General features: G+C 45.4%; 1 protein-coding gene across 1 annotated transcript in view; it reads left to right on the top strand.

The window, feature by feature from the left end:
• Positions 1 to 6,792: 6,792 nt before the first annotated feature.
• Positions 6,793 to 17,723, top strand: part of LOC124002160 (CD44 antigen-like) — a 34,392-nt gene continuing 23,461 nt past the window's right edge. Inside the window, exon 1 of the mRNA XM_046309479.1 lies at positions 6,793 to 7,075. Within this exon, the coding sequence (XP_046165435.1) occupies positions 7,009 to 7,075 (67 nt within the window). The 5' untranslated portion in view covers positions 6,793 to 7,008. The remainder of the gene's footprint in view (positions 7,076 to 17,723) is intronic.

Raw genomic sequence — 17,723 nt, 5'->3', positions numbered from 1 at the left:
TTACGGGCCCTTCCCAACAATGCAGAGAGAAAAATATATTCAAAACAAGAATAACACGAGGAATAAATAAACAACGAATAACGATAACTTGGCTATATACACACAAGATACAAGTACCGAGTCGATGTGCAGGTGTAAGAAGTAATTGAAGGAGATACAGTGCATTCAGAAAGGAGTCAGACCACTTGACTTTTTCCACAATTTGTTACACCTTATTGTAAAAATTGATTTAATAAAAAAAATCCTCAGCAGTCTACACACAATGACAAAGTGAAAACAGGTTGTTTTCCGTTTGTTTTAAACAAAAATACTATTTACATAAGCATTCTGACACTTCTATGAGACTCGAAATTGAGCTTAGGTGCATCCTGTTTCCATTGATCAACCTTGAGATGTTTCTACAACTTCATTGGAGCCCACCTGTGGTAAATTCAATTGATTGGACATGATTTGGAAAGGCACACACTTGGCTTTTCAAGGTCCCACAGTTGACCAAGCCTTGAGGTTGAAGGAATTGTCCGTAGAGCTCAAAGACAGGATTGTGTCGAGGCACAGATCTGGGGAAGGGTACCCAAAATGTTATGCAGCATTGAAGGTCCCCAAGAACACAGTGGCCTCTATCATTATTAAATGGAAGAAGTTGGGAACCACCAAGACTCTTCCTAGAGCTGGCATCTAGGCCAGGTGAGGTGACCAAGAACCCGATGGTTCCTCTGACAGAGCTCCAGACTTCCTCTGTGGAGAGGCCAGAATCTACCAGAAGGAAAACCATCTCTGCAGCACTCCACCAATCAGGCCTTTATGGTAGAGTGGCCAGATGGAAGCCACTCCTCAAAAAAAGGAACATGGCGGCCCACTTGGAGTTTTCCAAAAGAAAGCTAAATGACTTGGATTGAATGCCAAGCGTCATGTCTGGAGGAAACCTTTCTCCATCCCTACTGTAAAGCATGGTGGTGATAGCATCATGCTGTGGGGATATTTTTCCGTGACTGAGAGACTAGTCAGGATAGGGAAAATGAACGGAGCAAAGTACAGAGAAATCCTTTACATATAACATCTTATTAATCATTACCTCTTATCAAATACTCAGTGAAATTGTAACATTCTTGGATTTGCAAATCTCCTTCTTTGATCAGCCTTGTGCATTATTCAGTTCTACACAAATTGGTATAATCATTTATTTACTAGCTAACTAAATAATAACACAGAATACCCACACACACCTACATGAAACAAGGTTCCTAGTGGACTTGTTACAACATAGATGGAGGGGGGGTAGAGAGAGCGAGAGAAAGAAAAAGGGACACTTTCTATAACTATTCTCCCATTAACCATATACTTTGCACATGAACCGCCGCCCGTTTGGAATAAAAAATCATGAATGTATTTACATGTGTCTTCGTCGTTTATCTCGGGCCTGATTGTCTGAAAGGGGTCTCCCCTTTCCTGTCCTCTACTGTTGTTCACTCTGGAAGATAACCAGCCATGTTGACGGTTCCCATTGGTGATGAGCGTTGTAGGATAGTCTCACTTAGATTCACTTTTCTCAATATCTGACTTAAGACAGCTAATCAGTTGTACCAGTGATTGTCTGAGGTGAGCTTCTCACCGCTTCCTCCTCGTGTTAGTATAGATTCTCTTATCCCTCTTAAAGTCACATTCATATCTTAACAAAAATACGTCTATAATTGTTCATATTGTATTCACAACATATTGGATGAAAACTTGACAGATGAAGGGGGTATCCTTTCCAAGTTACAGTATTTGGCCCATACAGTTTTTAATAACATCACAAAATGATAAACAATATGACATTAGTGACGACTTCCCACATTGTGTTCCATTATCACTTTTTGGACATTAGAGTTTGGGTGGGAAAAAGTCTCTCTAGACATAGTTATTCCTTTGGTTGATACTAAACGGTAGAGAGAGTTTTCTCCTGCATAAATTTAAGACCGGGTGTGAGCTGTCTGGTTATTGTCAGCCATTGCCAAGCTGATCCATTGAGATCCTCCCAGGACAGTCAGGACATCGGTCAATGCAGATAATCCAGGTAGCTGTTTAATTAACTATTTAGTGGTCATACGGCTTGGGGGTGGAAGCTGTTCAGGGTCTTGTTGGTTCCAGACTTCGGTAATGTGCTTCGGTAATGCTTTCCATGCGGTAGCAGAGAGAACAGTCTGTGACTTTCATGGCTGGAGTTTTTGACAATTTTTAGGGCCTTCCTCTAACACTGCCTGGTACAGAGATCCTTGGTGGCAGGGAGCTCGGCCCCAATGATGTACTGGGCCGTACACACTACCCTTTCTAGCGACCTGCAGTCGGGTGCCAAGCAGTTGCCATACATTTTACATTTACATTTACATTTAAGTCATTTAGCAGACGCTCTTATCCAGAGCGACTTACAAATTGGTGCATTCACCTTATGACATCCAGTGGAATAGTCACTTTACAATAGTGCATCTAAATCTTAAAGGGGGGTGAGAGGGATTACTTATCCTATCCTAGGTATTCCTTAAAGAGGTGGGGTTTCAGGTGTCTCCGGAAGGTGGTGATTGACTCCGCTGTCCTGGCGTCGTGAGGGAGTTTGTTCCACCATTGGGGGGCCAGAGCAGCGAACAGTTTTGACTGGGCTGAGCGGGAGCTGTACTTCCTCAGTGGTAGGGAGGCGAGCAGGCCAGAGGTGGATGAACGCAGTGCCCTTGTTTGGGTGTAGGGCCTGATCAGAGCCTGGAGGTACTGAGGTGCCGTTCCCCTCACAGCTCCGTAGGCAAGCACCATGGTCTTGTAGCGGATGCGAGCTTCAACTGGAAGCCAGTGGAGAGAACGGAGGAGCGGGGTGACGTGAGAGAACTTGGGAAGGTTGAACACCAGACGGGCTGCGGCGTTCTGGATGAGTTGAAGGGGTTTAATGGCACAGGCAGGGAGCCCAGCCAACAGCGAGTTGCAGTAATCCAGACGGGAGATGACAAGTGCCTGGATTAGGACCTGCGCCGCTTCCTGTGTGAGGCAGGGTCGTACTCTGCGGATGTTGAAGAGCATGAACCTACAGGAACGGGCCACCGCCTTGATGTTGGTTGAGAACGACAGGGTGTTGTCCAGGATCACGCCAAGGTTCTTAGCGCTCTGGGAGGAGGACACAATGGAGTTGTCAACCGTGATGGCGAGATCATACCAAGTGATAGTGCAGCCAGTCAATATACTCTCAATGGTGCAGCCAATCAATATACTCTCAATGGTGCAGCCAGTCAATATACTCTCAATGGTGCAGCCAATCAATATACTCTCAATGGTGCAGCCAGTCAATATACTCTCAATGGTGCAGCCAGTCAATATACTCTCAATGGTGCAGCCAGTCAATATACTCTCAATGGTGCAGCCAGTCAATATACTCTCAATGGTGCAGCCAGTCAATATACTCTCAATGGTGCAGCCAGTCAATATACTCTCAATGGTGCAGCCAGTCAATATACTCTCAATGGTGCAGCCAGTCAATATACTCTCAATGGTGCAGCTTTAGAACTGTATTGAGGGTCCTATATTGACACTTTGCCTGTTTTATGGGTCATCGGATGTTGTAGCGGGATTTCTTATAAGCGTCTGGATTCGTGTCCCGCTCATTGAAAGCGTCAACTCTAGCCTATATCTCAGTGCGGATGTTGCCTGTAATCCATGTTTTCTGGTTGAGATATGTTGTATGGACCCTGTGGAGATGAGGTGGTTGATGCATTTATTAATAAAGCAGTTCACTGTTGTGGTAAACTCCTGAATGTTATCTGATTAATATATTCCAGTCTGTGTTAGGAAGCAGTCCTGTAGTTTAGCATCCACTTCATCTGACCACTTCTGTTTTGAGCATGTCACTGGTACTTCCTGTTTGAGTTTTTCTTGTAAGCAGGAATCAGGAGGATATAGTTTTCCCATAACAGTCTAACAGGACTAAGATATATGGAATTGTTTTAAGAAGGTCATACCAAGGATAATTTTGCTATTTGAGTTGGATTTTTAAGACACCTTGAAGTATCCAAAAAATATAACAAGTATTTGATGAAAAATACGTGTGGCCTTACTGCTATTAGCCCATACAAACACATTGAATAACTGATTCACTAAACGAAACAACAGAGTCTCTCAAAAAATCAGAAGGAAGTTTGTTCTGAAGTGTCTGTTCTAAAGACACTATCTGAGAGATATAAGAAAGATCAGGAATTGTTTTGATTTAAAAAAAATGTATTTCACTTATTTTTGGCACAAAACAGTCTCCATATACTGTATACAGTACCAGTAAAAAGTTTGGACTCATTGAACGGTTTTTCCTTATTTTTACTATTGTACATTGTAGAATAATTAGTGAAGAGCAAGGAAAAACTTGACTTAGAAAGAAACACACTTGTCTATTTAAGGTCCCACAGTTGACAGTGAAAGTCAGAGCAGAAACTATACCATGAGGAAGATCACCGAAATAGTGAAGTGAAGGTTATAAAACTATTTCTAGAGTGTTGAATGTTTCCAAGAGCACAGTGGTCTCCATCATTGGGAAATAAAAAATATATGGAACAACCCAGACTCTGCCTAGAGCTGGCCGTCCAACCAAACTGAGAAGCCGAGCAAGAAGGACCTTGGTCAGCGAGGTGACCAAGAACCCAATGATGGCTGAGATTGGAGAACCTGACAGAAGGACAACAGTTTCTACAGCACTTCACCGATCTGAGCTTTTGGGAGAGTGGCCAGACGGAACACACTCCTGAGAAAAAAGCACGTAGTAACAGCACGTTTGGAGTTTGCAAAAAAGCATTTGAAAGACTGAGAGCATAAGGAAAACATATTCTGTGGTCTGTGAGAGAAACATTTTACTCTTTGGCTTGAATGCATAGCGCTATGTCTGGAGAAAACCAGGCACAGCTCATCACCCGTCTAACACCCTGCCTACCGTGAAGCATGGTGTTGGTAGGATCATGCTATGGGGAGGCTTTTCAGTGGCAAGGACTGGGAGACTGGTAAGGATAGAAGGAACAATGAATGGAACCAAATACAGGCAAATCCTTGATGACACCCTGCTTCAGAGTGCAAACGACCAACAGAACAATGACTCCAAGCATACAGCCAATGCTATGAAAGAATGGCTTCAGAACAGCAATGTGAAAGTCCTTGAGTGGCCCAGGCAAAGCCCGGACTTGAATCAAATTGAAAATCTGTGCAAAGACTGGAAGATTGCTGTTCACGGTCGCTCCCCAACTAACTTAACAGAGTTTGAGAAAATATTGGAGAAAATCGACAAATCCAGATGTGCAAAGCTGATACAGACATACCCAAGACGACTCAAAGCTGATACAGACATACCCAAGACGACTCAAAGCTGATACAGACATACCCAAGACGACTCAAAGCTGATACAGACATACCCAAGACGACTCAAAGCTGATACAGACATACCCAAGATGACTCAAAGCTGATACAGACATACCCAAGACGACTCAAAGCTGATACAGACATACCCAAGACGACTCAAAGCTGATACAGACATACCCAAGACGACTCAAAGCTGATACAGACATACCCAAGACGACTCAAAGCTGATACAGACATACCCAAGACGACTCAAAGCTGATACAGACATACCCAAGACGACTCAAAGCTGATACAGACATACCCAAGACGACTCAAAGCTGATACAGACATACCCAAGACGACTCAAAGCTGATACAGACATACCCAAGACGACTCAAAGCTGATACAGACATACCCAAGACGACTCAAAGCTGATACAGACATACCCAAGACGACTCAAAGCTGATACAGACATACCCAAGACGACTCAAAGCTGATACAGACATACCCAAGACGACTCAAAGATGTAATCGCTGCCACAGGTGTTTTTACAAAGTATTGACTGTATTTAATTGATACATTTGAACATTTTTCTAAAAAACATGTTTTCACTTTGTCATTAAGGGGTATTGTTTAGATGGGTGAGATTATTTTTTATTTAATCCATTTTGAATTGCGACTAACACAACAAAATGTGAAATAAATCACAGGGTATGAATCATTTCTGAAGGCAGTGTATGTCCAGTCAGTTCATGGTTCTGTTTCATATAGGCTCACCTTGAATTCTCATTGGCAACTGATCTATAATATGAATATGGTCGAAATCTATCTAGTCGTTTAACCTATTAGTTACAATGGAAAAGAGGCTAGGATAGGGAAGGTCTTGAGAAAAAGCCCATGGTAAGAATAAAAGTTAGCTTTATTTCCTGACATAGTGTCACTGTATGATGGCAGTTGTTGAGATTGGGAAGAGAGGGGGAGAGCGAGTGAGAGAGGTTTACTGGAGAAAAAGTAGATTAAATGAAAGCAGAGCAAGGAATGTACAAAAGACCAGATGCACTCAGAAACTGTTGCTGTCAGAGACAGAATTTAAGAAAGGTAGAAGAGGGAGAGAAGGAGAGGGGATAGTCAGCGAAACACAAGAGAGACCTTCCAAGCTAATAAAAAAATAAAAAAATAACCGTGACAGGAAGGAGAAAAGAGAGAGAGTGTGAGAGAGAAAGAGAGAGAGGCTGCACAAGGTAGGGAAGGAGGGGGGGGAGCAAGAGAGGGAGAAGCAGAAGGGTGTGTACACACCGGCACCACCCTCTTCCCCTTTCTGCCTGTGTCACTAAGCTCTGAAACCCTCTCTCTCACACAGAATATAAAAAAAGTTGGCCAAAGTCTGTCTCAGCTCCAATAGCTACCAGACACCCACAACAACCTCTCTCTCTTTTATCGCTCGCTCGCTCTCTCTCTCTCTCTCTCTCTCTCTCTCTCTCTCTCTCTCTCTCTCTCTCTCTCTCTCTCTCTCTCTCTCTCTCTCTCTCTCTCTCACACACACACACACACACACACACACACACACACACCACCCCTCACTCCTGGCACAGAGAAGACAGGACCACTGGAGAGACCATACACACCTCCGCCTCCTCCTCCAGTCACTCACCCAGCCATCGCCAGACGCTAAGCCCAAGGATGTGGACTTTGCTCTTGGGGGTCACCTTAGGATTACTGGCCTCTTCCAGGTCGGAACCGGCTCAAGGTGAGGGCACTGCACCTCTCTCTGCTCAGCGGATGCCTCTTTGTCTGGGGCTTTTTTTCTCTGGTTTCAGCCTGGAAACACTCTCCTTTGTTGGTGGATTTTATGGCGACACAGTTGATGAGCATGTATAGTGTGTATATTTGTGTGTAAGGAGTGAGAACGATAGGCTGAGGCAGTGCCAAATGGATGTGTAGACGCTGGTAAAGCAACGTGCGCTAGGCTACACAAGCTTACGTCTGGCAGTCTGAGACTCATGACAGCACAGACACAAAGGAGACAGTCGCTCGTGCTCTCTCACACGCACACTCAGACACACACTTACCGGAGAGTGTGTTAGGGAAGAAAACGATGAGCCCATTTCGGGCAGCTGCTCTTTTCTCATGCATTCAGGTATTCTTGGTATTGTTTTGCCACTGTAGCCTTCAGAAAGCATCTATCTGCTCTACAATCAATGTGAGGGTACGAAAGAGCTCTACTCATTGTCTGACCACAGCTTAGGGATATGTTGACGTGCTTTAATGCTAATTTTCTAACACAAAGGAGGAAACTCATCAAATCCTCTGCCTCTCTCTTTAATTTTCTTTGGCTTTCGCTCCCTCATGCTTTCAGTGAGGGATCTTGATTGGATGTATGTCAAAGGAGCATCTTTTTGAGGAGGGGAAGTTGGTGCTGAATCAAACAGGTCTGGCTTAGTCTCCCTCTCTTTGACTTGGCTGGGTGGGGGGAGGGGACGGGACGGGTATCACTGTGCCTCCTCTCTGGCTCTGTGCCAAATCACAGCCAACATACAGCTATAAATATGAACGGTTTAAAGGAAAACAAGAGAGGAGGTATAAGGTCTCTTGTGTGTGTGTTTAAAGGTTTAGAAACAGAGGGGTGTGTGTTCACATTTCCCCCATGTGTTTCTACTGTATATTTGTTTGCCCAATGGTTTAAGCTTAGGGCATGCAGTGTTGTAAGGAGCTGATAGCTGTGTGTGTGTGTGTGCGCGCACACGTGTGTGTGTTAACAGTAATTGGGTGTCTGGCAAATGCAATCCAGGGGTGGTTACAGCTCGTCCTACCCTGGCCTTGTCTTTGAACCCTAAATGTGCGGCAGTCTTTCCTCCTAAAGCACATCATTAACAGCAGGACTCATGGACATGTGTTTCATCCATCCAGACATCCATGTAAACCAAGATCCCATTAATGGAAGCTTTTTACAATGGCTCTCGCTTTACTGTGGATCCAGTCCACATGTGGTTCTGTAATGTCCAAGGCAATAGAAGGTACCTTGAAATTTGACCTTCAGAAAATGTTTTGCTCTCCTACCCATTCTGGTTAATGACGCCTCCTATAGCATCCACTTCACTCGCAAACACAAAAAAAAAGGGTGACTTGGCTAATGGCCAGGGTGACTTGGCTAATGGCCATCTTTACTCCGCTCCTCAGAGCATGTTAGACAAGGCCTGATTGATCAGATCCTGGCTAAAGGTATGCACAGGGCCAGATCAGTTTGTGTCTGTCCAGGCTGGACACACACACACACACCATCGAGGCCAGCCGGCCCCCAGTCTGTGTACATGTATTTGCTCCCCTAGCGTAACTACCCATCCCGTACCTGTGGGCATCACATTTCAGGTTGAGGGTCGGTGAGAGGCCCCTGTGGAGAAGGACTAGGGCCTCACAAAGGGGGCTTGTGCCCATGCAAGCTGGGAGTACTGTCACCTGCCATCTGATCTGCATGGACACGTGCTTGACCCTTGTACTACCCTCCTCTAGCTTTCTCTACCAACCAACCACCCGTAGGTGTCTCTTCCTCTTTCATTGAGTTTCAGCCTCATCCCCCTCTCCAGTGCTTTTGGTGGCCCATTCTCTCAGTCAGAAGCTGCTCAGCATTTAAACTGTATTTCAGACCTACTGTATCTCCCAGAACGTTGTTAAACCTATTAATTACGCTTTAAAGCCTCTCTGTGAGTCTCATGCTCGCCGGTAGCAAGGCTGTATCCCCGGCCCTACCTTCTCTTCCCTGATCATATACACTGAAGTCTTTGTAGCCCAGGCAAAGCTGCTCCAAAGGCCTCTCTCTGTAATGTATACAGATCCTTAATGCATGAGGCAAGCCCAGCCATCTCTAACCCCACCCCCCCAAATCACCAATCAGACTACATTTTGTAATCGGGACCAATACAGCGGCTGTAGCTAAGTGTATTTCTCTATGGCATTTCTGTGAGATTTTACTGCAAGTCGGTAATCATGTAATAACTCAAATGTTTTCTCAATTTGGATTTAATAGGTGGGAGCTGAAAGTCTTTGAAAGACATAATGGGGAAAATGAACGGGTCACTGAGATTTGAGAAGCAGAACCTCTTTATGCCAAGCCTTCAAAAAAGTAAGAGAAGAAGAAAGGCGGAATAAGGGAGTCAGAGGGAGTCAGAGAAAGGTTGAGGAGGGGGAAGAGAAAAAGAGAGTCCTTCAGGTGACTTTGCTTTGGTGAGTTTTGTGTGAAGGGATCTCATGTTTCTCCTGTACCACTGGTCTATTGGCTCTGTGGATCCTGTGACCAGCAGAGTGAGGGATAGCCACAACATACATGCTGACAGCACCGTCTTCTACTGAGAGAGAGATTATCAGAAATAACATGGTACACAAGATCAATGTCACACTGATATTGCCAGAGTCTGTGAGAAATGTACACTCTTAGAAAAAGGGTTCCAACAGGATTCTTTGCAGAAGGAACCATTTTCATTTGTAGAACCCTTTTTGGAAGATGAGGGTTATACCTAGAACCTTTTTCATCCTAAGAACTGTTTTTTTTTGTAAGAAAGGGTTCTTAGATATTCTTTGGGAGGCCAGAATGATTATTTGGAAGGCAAGGAGGGATCAGCATAGAACCCTTCTGAATCTGAATAAGCTTTTTTATTGTAAATATTTGTATTTCTTTTAAATAGTGCCTGAGTATTACTCAGTGTTGAATCTTTACCATCAGGAGGAATAATCTGATCCATTTAAAAAGATAGGTGTGAGAATGGTTAAACTGTACCTACATATATATGGGAATGTATTTGCATTTATTTGGTATGTCCTTATTAAATTGTATATATACAGTACTGACATAGTTGATATTTGAGAGAGAGAGATGCATCAGAGAAATTCAGACAGGTGGGAAAGAGCTGTTTGGCTTTCAAGTCTGATAAGACAGCTATGAGAGCACAAACTGCAAATTGACTAATGTGTGTGGTGGTGGTTGCCAGTGTACAGTGTTTACTAGAGTGTGTGGTGTAATATGCTGTGTATAGCTATAGGAGAGAGAGGAGCCTTTCTCTTCCAGTCAAAGCACCTGGAGGTTCTGGCATGCGTTAAAAGCTCCCTTTTCTCCTAGCTAGCAGCCTCTGTATATCCAGACCCTCTGTGGTCTCTGGCCCTTTCAACTCCATTAACTGACAATAGAGCTTTTCTAGAGTCACTGCCTTGGAATAGCAGGATCTTGGAGTGACAAAGCAGCACATGGCCACACTCCCTGCATGCTAATGGTAACACCTCTGAATCATGGGTTCCCTCTCTTTTCAGTCGTTCAAACGCTGTGTTCACTTTGATCCACCCTGGGCAGGTCTGTGATGCCAGGTCTGTGATGTTTTTCTCAAGTTTAGAAACATTGTGGGGTGTGTGGGTATGTTTGTGTGGTTGGGGAGGGGTTTGTGGTTGTGAGTGTGTGTGTGTGTGTGTTTGGTGTGTGTGCATGTGTCTCTGTGCCCAACCGGCACTAATGGTAAAGTAACTTCCTGTTCAACTTCCTGCCTCTGCTAGGCCTCTAGTGTACACCAAAGGGCTGGGCCAGGCAGTTAAACTGATGCCCTAAACATTTGTTCACTTTCGAAATGTGACACGTCATCAGTTAACGCATGGGGTTAATGGAACTGCTGTGAGTGCATTGACTCTCCACAACTCTGTGCTGTGGGTGGCAAAGCAAACTGCAGTCAGACAGGTAGAAAGATCTAAGTCAACTATTATACGCTCACCCATCCACCCCAACCAACCACCCTACTTTAGTTTTTGCCTTAATTAACCATCTTTCTCATGTAAGATATAATAATATACTGAACAAAATATAAACGCAACATGTAAATGTTGTTCCCATGTTTGATGAGCTGAATTAAAAAATCCTAGACATTTTCCATACACACAAAAAGCTTATTTCTCTCAAATGTTGTGCACAATTTTGTTTACATCCCTGTTAGGGAGCATTTTTCCTTTGCCAAGATAATCCATCCAATTGACAGGTGTGGCATATCAAGAAGCTGATTAAACAGCATGATCATTACACAGGTGCACCTTGTTCTGGGGACAATAAAAGACCACTCTAAAATGTGCATTTTTGTCCCACAACACAATGCCACAGATGTTTTGAAGGAAGCACCCTGACTGCAGGAATGTCCACAAGAGCTGTTACCAGATAATTGAATTCCCTACCATGAGCCGCCTCCAACGTCGTTTAGGAGAATTTGACAGTACTTCCAACCGGCCTCACAACCGCAGACCATGTGTAACCATGCCAGCCCAGGACCTCTACATCCGGTTTCTTCACCTGCGGAATTGTCTGAGACCATCCACTCAGACAGCTGATAAAACTGTGGGTTTGCATAAGCTGTCAGAAACCGTCTCAGGGATTCTCAACTGCATACTCGTCGCCCTTGCCTTGACCTGACTGCAGTTCGATGACGTAACCGACTTCATTGGGCAAATGGTCACCTTGCTCTTCACAGATGCTCTTCACGGATGAATCCCGGTTTCAACTATACCGGGCAGATGGCAGACAGCATGTATGTCGTTGTGTGTGCTAGTGGTTGGCTGATGTCAACGTTGTGAAAAGAGTGCCCCAAGGTGGCGGTGGGGTTATGGTATGGGCAGGTATAAGCTACGGACAGTGTACCAATAGCATTTTATCAATGGTAATTTGAATGCACAGAGATAGCATGATGAGATCCTGAGGCCCATTGTTGTGCCATTCATCCGCCTCCATCACCTCATGTTTCAACATATTCATAGACGGCCCCATGTCGCAAGGATCTGTACACAATTCCTGGAAGCTGAAAACATCCCAGTTCTTCCATGGCTTGCATACTCACCAGACACCTCACCCATTGAGCATGTTTGGGATGCTCTCGATCAACGTGTATGACAGAGTGTTTCAGTTCCCACCAATATCCAGTAACTGCGCACAGCCATTGAAAAGGAGTGGGAGAACATTCCACAGGCCACAATCAACAGCCTGATCAACTCTATGCGAAGGAGATCTGTTGAGCTGCATGAGGCAGCACTGCATGATCCACACCCTTTCTTTCTTTTTTCTTCTTTTTTTTACATATCTTTGACCAACAGATGCATATCCGTATTCCCAGTCATGTGAAATCCATAGATTAGGGCCACATTTATTTATTTCAATTGACTGATTTCCTGTAACTCAGTAAACTTTTTGTAATTTGAGTGTACCGCATTTAAGTTTACTATGTTGCGTGTAGTCTATGAGACCAGGCTGAACTGTCAGATACACAAGTCAAATCATTTACACATCAAAACAGACAGCTGTAAAATAATGCAGACAGCTAGGTTTCCATCCAATTGACGATAGATTTTCAGGCAAATATTTTTTTATCCACATAAAAACTATATTCCCATTTACTGAATAAAACATACAAGTAAAATTGGTTTCCATCGCATTTTTTACTCTTCTGATCATTTTGTCACAAATATTTTGCTTTATATATTTTGAAATTGCCCACTCCGTTCTTGGCACGGGTGCTCTAGCCAATAGCTCGCAGATACAGTTTGGGTAGGCTAACTACATGATGAGATTATTATGGTCAAAAGAGCAATATTATTTTCATTTGTGAAAAGGCATCTAAGCTGTAACGGGTACGATAGGAGTCGAGAAGTAAGTACAGGGAGTGAATTTACTAATAAATGAAACAAGGAACAAAACAAGAAACGCGAGTAGGGTACATATAACACAGGAACAGAATCAACAACACCTGGAAAAAGAACCAAAGAGTGACAGATATAGGAGAGGTAATCAGAAAGGTGAGTCCAGGTGAGACTCATGAGGCACAGGTGCACGTAACGATGGTGTCAGGTGTGCGTAATAATGAGTAAACTGGCACCAGAGAGGGAGGGCAGGAGTAGACATGACCCCCTCCCCGACACGTGGATCCAGCCACAGCTGAGGCGCTGGAACCTGTCGAGCCAGCTGAGGCGAGGGAACCTGTCGAGCCAGCTGATGCGGGGGAACCTGTTGAACCAGGTGAGGCATGGGAACCTGTTGAACCACATGAGGTGTGGGAGCCTGACAAGCCGGCTGAGGCCTGATGAGCCGGCTGAGGCCTGGGAGCCTGATGAGCCAACCGAGGCTTGAGAACCCGTTTAGCGAGCTGAGGCATGGAAGCCTGTCGAGCTAGTTGAGGCATCCCCAGTAGCTTCGGCAATGGAAGCCTGACGAGCCAACCCAGGCTTGAGAACCTATTGAACAAGCTGAGGCATGGAAGCCTGACGAGCCAGCTGTTATTCTGTAACGGGTACGCTAGGAGTCGAGAAGCAAATACAGGGAGTGAATTTAATAATAAATTAAGCATGGAAAGAAACACAAGTAGCGTACTGACATAAAACACAGGAACAGAATCAATAACACATGGGGAAAGAACCAAAGGGAGTGGCAGATATAGGGGAGGTAATAAGGAAGGTGATGGAGTCGAGGTGAGTCTCATGAGGCACAGGTGCACGTTACGATTGTGGCAGGTGTACCTAATAATGAGTAAACTGGCGACAATTAGCACCAGAGAGGGGGAGCGGGAGTAGACGTGACTTAAGCATCAAGCTCATCACCATGCATTTTCATCAATACTTTCTCCTAATAAACTGCATGCTTTCATAGTGGGAGGTACACAAAACAAATAAACGCGTTAATAATACGTTTACTTAAATAAGTTTACTTCTATATGATGCCTATTATATCAACATTTGTTTATAAAGGTGTTTCCACCAGCATTTCTCGCACAATGAATTTGACAGACACAAAAAGATCCCACCTTATCTAGCGTATTATGTAAAGTTTACCAGAAATGTACGGTTTCCATCAGGCCTGTAGTAAAAAAAAAAAGATTCTTCATGTACTTTAGTTGCATACAAAGGTTGGGTGGAAACGTGGTTACTGGGACGATTTTGCTCTGGTACAGTAATTTGTCAGTAATTTAACAACATCAACTCAGCTGATGTTTTATTTTTCTGTGATATCTTGAGTTCATGGACAAATTCTGTGACATTTAGTGCTAGTACGAACTCGGACCCAGGCGAAGGAAAAGCAGCAGGTAGAGGTATTGGTAAATCCAGAATATTGACTTAAGGTCTTCATAGCAAAACAACAAAGCAAGGGCACACGAGAACACTGAACAAAACATGAGACTTCAGCAACTGGCCCTGTCCACAGAGGATCCTAAATAGTCATCCAGCATGTGATCCCAATAAGCCCAATCAGGGTCACCTGGATACTAGAAGTAACCCAGTGGCAACTTCAGGGAGTACACTCAAGGGAGAAAACCTGACCTGTAACAGGATGTGGAGGTGGGATGAACCCTCATGGACCGGGGAAGATGAAGACAATAGGCCACTGGATTGATGCGCCGTAGAAACTAGAATGGCCCAACGTACTAGGGAGCCAACTTCCTAGATTCCACACGTAGCGGCAGATCCCTACCAAAACCTCCAGACTATCTGGCCTGGACGCGGGAGGGGACTCGGGCGGCGAGGGCGGTTGGCCTGTTGTTGAACCCAAGCTGAGGAACTCAGGAGCCCTGACCAAGCCCTCTCCCAGATCTGGCGGCAATGAGAGATGAGGCATTGAGTGGAAGGAACTGTCACTTCAATCTCCTGATCAGGCAACAGGGGGGGGGGGGCTGGTAACTGTACAACACCTGGAATGGTGAAAGGCCAGTGGAGGAACACTGGAGAGTGTTGTGTGCAAACTCCACCCAGGGAAAGAGGCTGACTGCAAGTAAAGGGGTTGGCAGACACACAGCACTGTGAGGCGGTCTCCTGAGCCTGGTTCACCTGCTCAGTTTGACCGTTGGCCCCAAGAGGAACAAAAAGTATGTTAGGTGGACGGGTGTCTGGAATCGCCTCCCTACCTTGTGCCTTCCTCACAAAAGTCTCTATACCCCAGGAAACCCGCGCAAGGATGAGCGACCTGGGGATGATGGATTCAAGCGGCTGATCCTCACTTAAGCTGGGGAACTGGCGGGAAAGAGCATGTGGCTTCATGTTCTTAGAGCCCTGATGGTAAGATAACGTGAATCTGAACCGAGGGAAGAAGAGAGCCCAATGAGCCTGTCGGGGGTTGAGGCGTTTAGCCTCCTGGATGTAGTCCAAGTTCTTATGGTCAGTCTAAACCGTAAAGGGATTGTCCGAGCCCTCCAAACAGTGACGCCACACCTCCAAAGCCAGTTTAACCACAAAAAGCTCCCAATTGCTGACATCATAGTTCTTCTCCACTGGAGTGAGATGCCTGGAGAAGAAGGCACAGGGATGAAGCTTTTGGTCTTTCGCCGAGTGCTGAGACAGAACCGCCCCCACGCCAAAGTCACAGGCATCCACCTCTACCACAAAGGGAAGAGAAGGATCCGCATGAACGAGAGTGGGTGCAGAAAAAAATGACGTTTCAGGTCCTGGAACACCTTCTCAGCAGCAGGGATCCAGCATACATGCCCAGCCCAGTCCTTGGTGAGCCTTGTTAATGGCGCCGCCACAGCACTAAAGTCTCTCACAAATCTCCGGTAGAATGAGTGAAACCCAAAAAATGCTGAACTTGCTTGACCGTGCTGGGTCGCGGCCAGTAGACCACCTCTCCTACCTTTTTGGTCCTTCTGTAGCTCAGTTGGTAGAGCATGGCGCTTGTAACGCCAGGGTAGTGGGTTCGATTCCCGGGACCACCCATACGTAGAATGTATGCACACATGACTGTAAGTCGCTTTGGATAAAAGCGTCTGCTAAATGGCATATATTATTATTATTATTATGTTGGGAGTCCATCAGTACACAGCCCTGAGACACGATGTACATACCCCAGGAAGGAGATCTGAGGAACGTGAAACTCACACTTTTCGGGCTTCTCTAACAAGTGAAGAGTGAGGAGTCTTTGAAGAACCTGGTGGACATGTTGGATGTGTTCAGCCATGGACTTGGAGAAGATGAGGATGTCATCCAGGTACACAAACTCAAACTGGTGAAGGAAGTCGCGCAGCACATCATTAACCAAACGGCATGACCCGGTACTCATAATGTTCATTAGGAGTGTTGAATGCTGTCTTCCACTCATCTCCCTGTCTAATGCGCACCAGATTGTACGCGTTCCATCAATCCAATTTAGAGAAAACGGTAGCTCCCTGGAGTCTTTCAAAAGCTGATGACATAAGAGAAAGGGGGTAACGGTTATTGATGTTAATGTTATATAAACCCCGGTAATCAATACAGGGACATAATCCCCAATCCTCCTTCCCAACAAAGAAAACCACCCCTCCTGCAGGTGAAGTGGACGGCCGAATAAAATCAGCCACCAGCGCCTCCTTAATATAACTGTTCATGATGGCAGTCTCTGAACCTGAGAGAGAATACAGCCCTCCTCTCAAAGGAGTGGTACTGGACAGGAAGTTGGTGGCACAATCATAGGGCCTGTGAGGAGGTAGTTTGCTGGCCCCTTGTTTGCTGAAGATTTGACCCAAATCACAGTAATCCCAACGTACACGGGAAAGTTCAGTCTTGTCATTCCCAGCCAGATGAACAGGAGGATCGGAAGTCTCCAGACGAGCAGGACTGGAAAGGTGTTGAGAGAGATGCTGGCAGGTGAACTGGCATGAAGGATTCCATCCCAGAACTCTTCCTGAAGGCCAGCCAATTTGAGGATTATGGGTGGAAAGCCACAGATGTCCAAGAACCAGGGGGAGCTCAGGAAAGACCACCAGATATAACTGGATAAGCTCCACATGGTCATCCAGAACTCATAGCTGAATAGGCATGGTGAGTTTCTTCACCTTCCCAGATCCTAGGTGTTGACCATCCAGCGCAGTGACCGACAACAGAGTGTCCAGCTTAGTGAGTGGCAGCCTCTGTTGGCGAGCTAATGTGCGATCCAGAAAACGTCCATTAGCCCCAGAGTCTATGAAAGCAGGAATGTCCAACTGTCCATTGTCCCACCGCAGGTTGGCCGGAAGCAAGGTGCGTACCATATCGGCCACAGGAAACTGTATCTGATTCTCCAGAGAGGAAAGTCTGGTGCCTCCCAATTGCATCAGCTCCTCTGAAGGATATGAAGGAGAACCATAGTTGAACTGAGAACCCTGATGGTGTACAGGACAAGAATCGACTCCCTCAGCGGGGCCCAAAACACTGGAACCAACTCGGGACCCCTCTGTCCGCTTGTCAATCCAGATGGCCAGAACGATAAGCTCCTCCAGACTATCAGGGTTGTCCCGGGAAGCCAGTTCATCATTGAGAACCTCGCTGAGTACGTTCAGAAAGACTGAGTGAAGTGCCTCTATTTCAACTGCTCTCAGCGGCGAGTGTCCGAATGTCAATGGCGATTGAGCTACACTCCGGCTGCCCTGCAGAAGCACAATGAGTCTTTGAGC

This window comes from Oncorhynchus gorbuscha, linkage group LG02 (genome assembly GCF_021184085.1).
Source record: "Oncorhynchus gorbuscha isolate QuinsamMale2020 ecotype Even-year linkage group LG02, OgorEven_v1.0, whole genome shotgun sequence".
Taxonomy (NCBI): domain Eukaryota; kingdom Metazoa; phylum Chordata; class Actinopteri; order Salmoniformes; family Salmonidae; genus Oncorhynchus; species Oncorhynchus gorbuscha.
The sequence above is the reverse complement of the archived record's forward strand: the minus strand, read 5'-3'. Positions and strand labels throughout refer to the sequence as shown.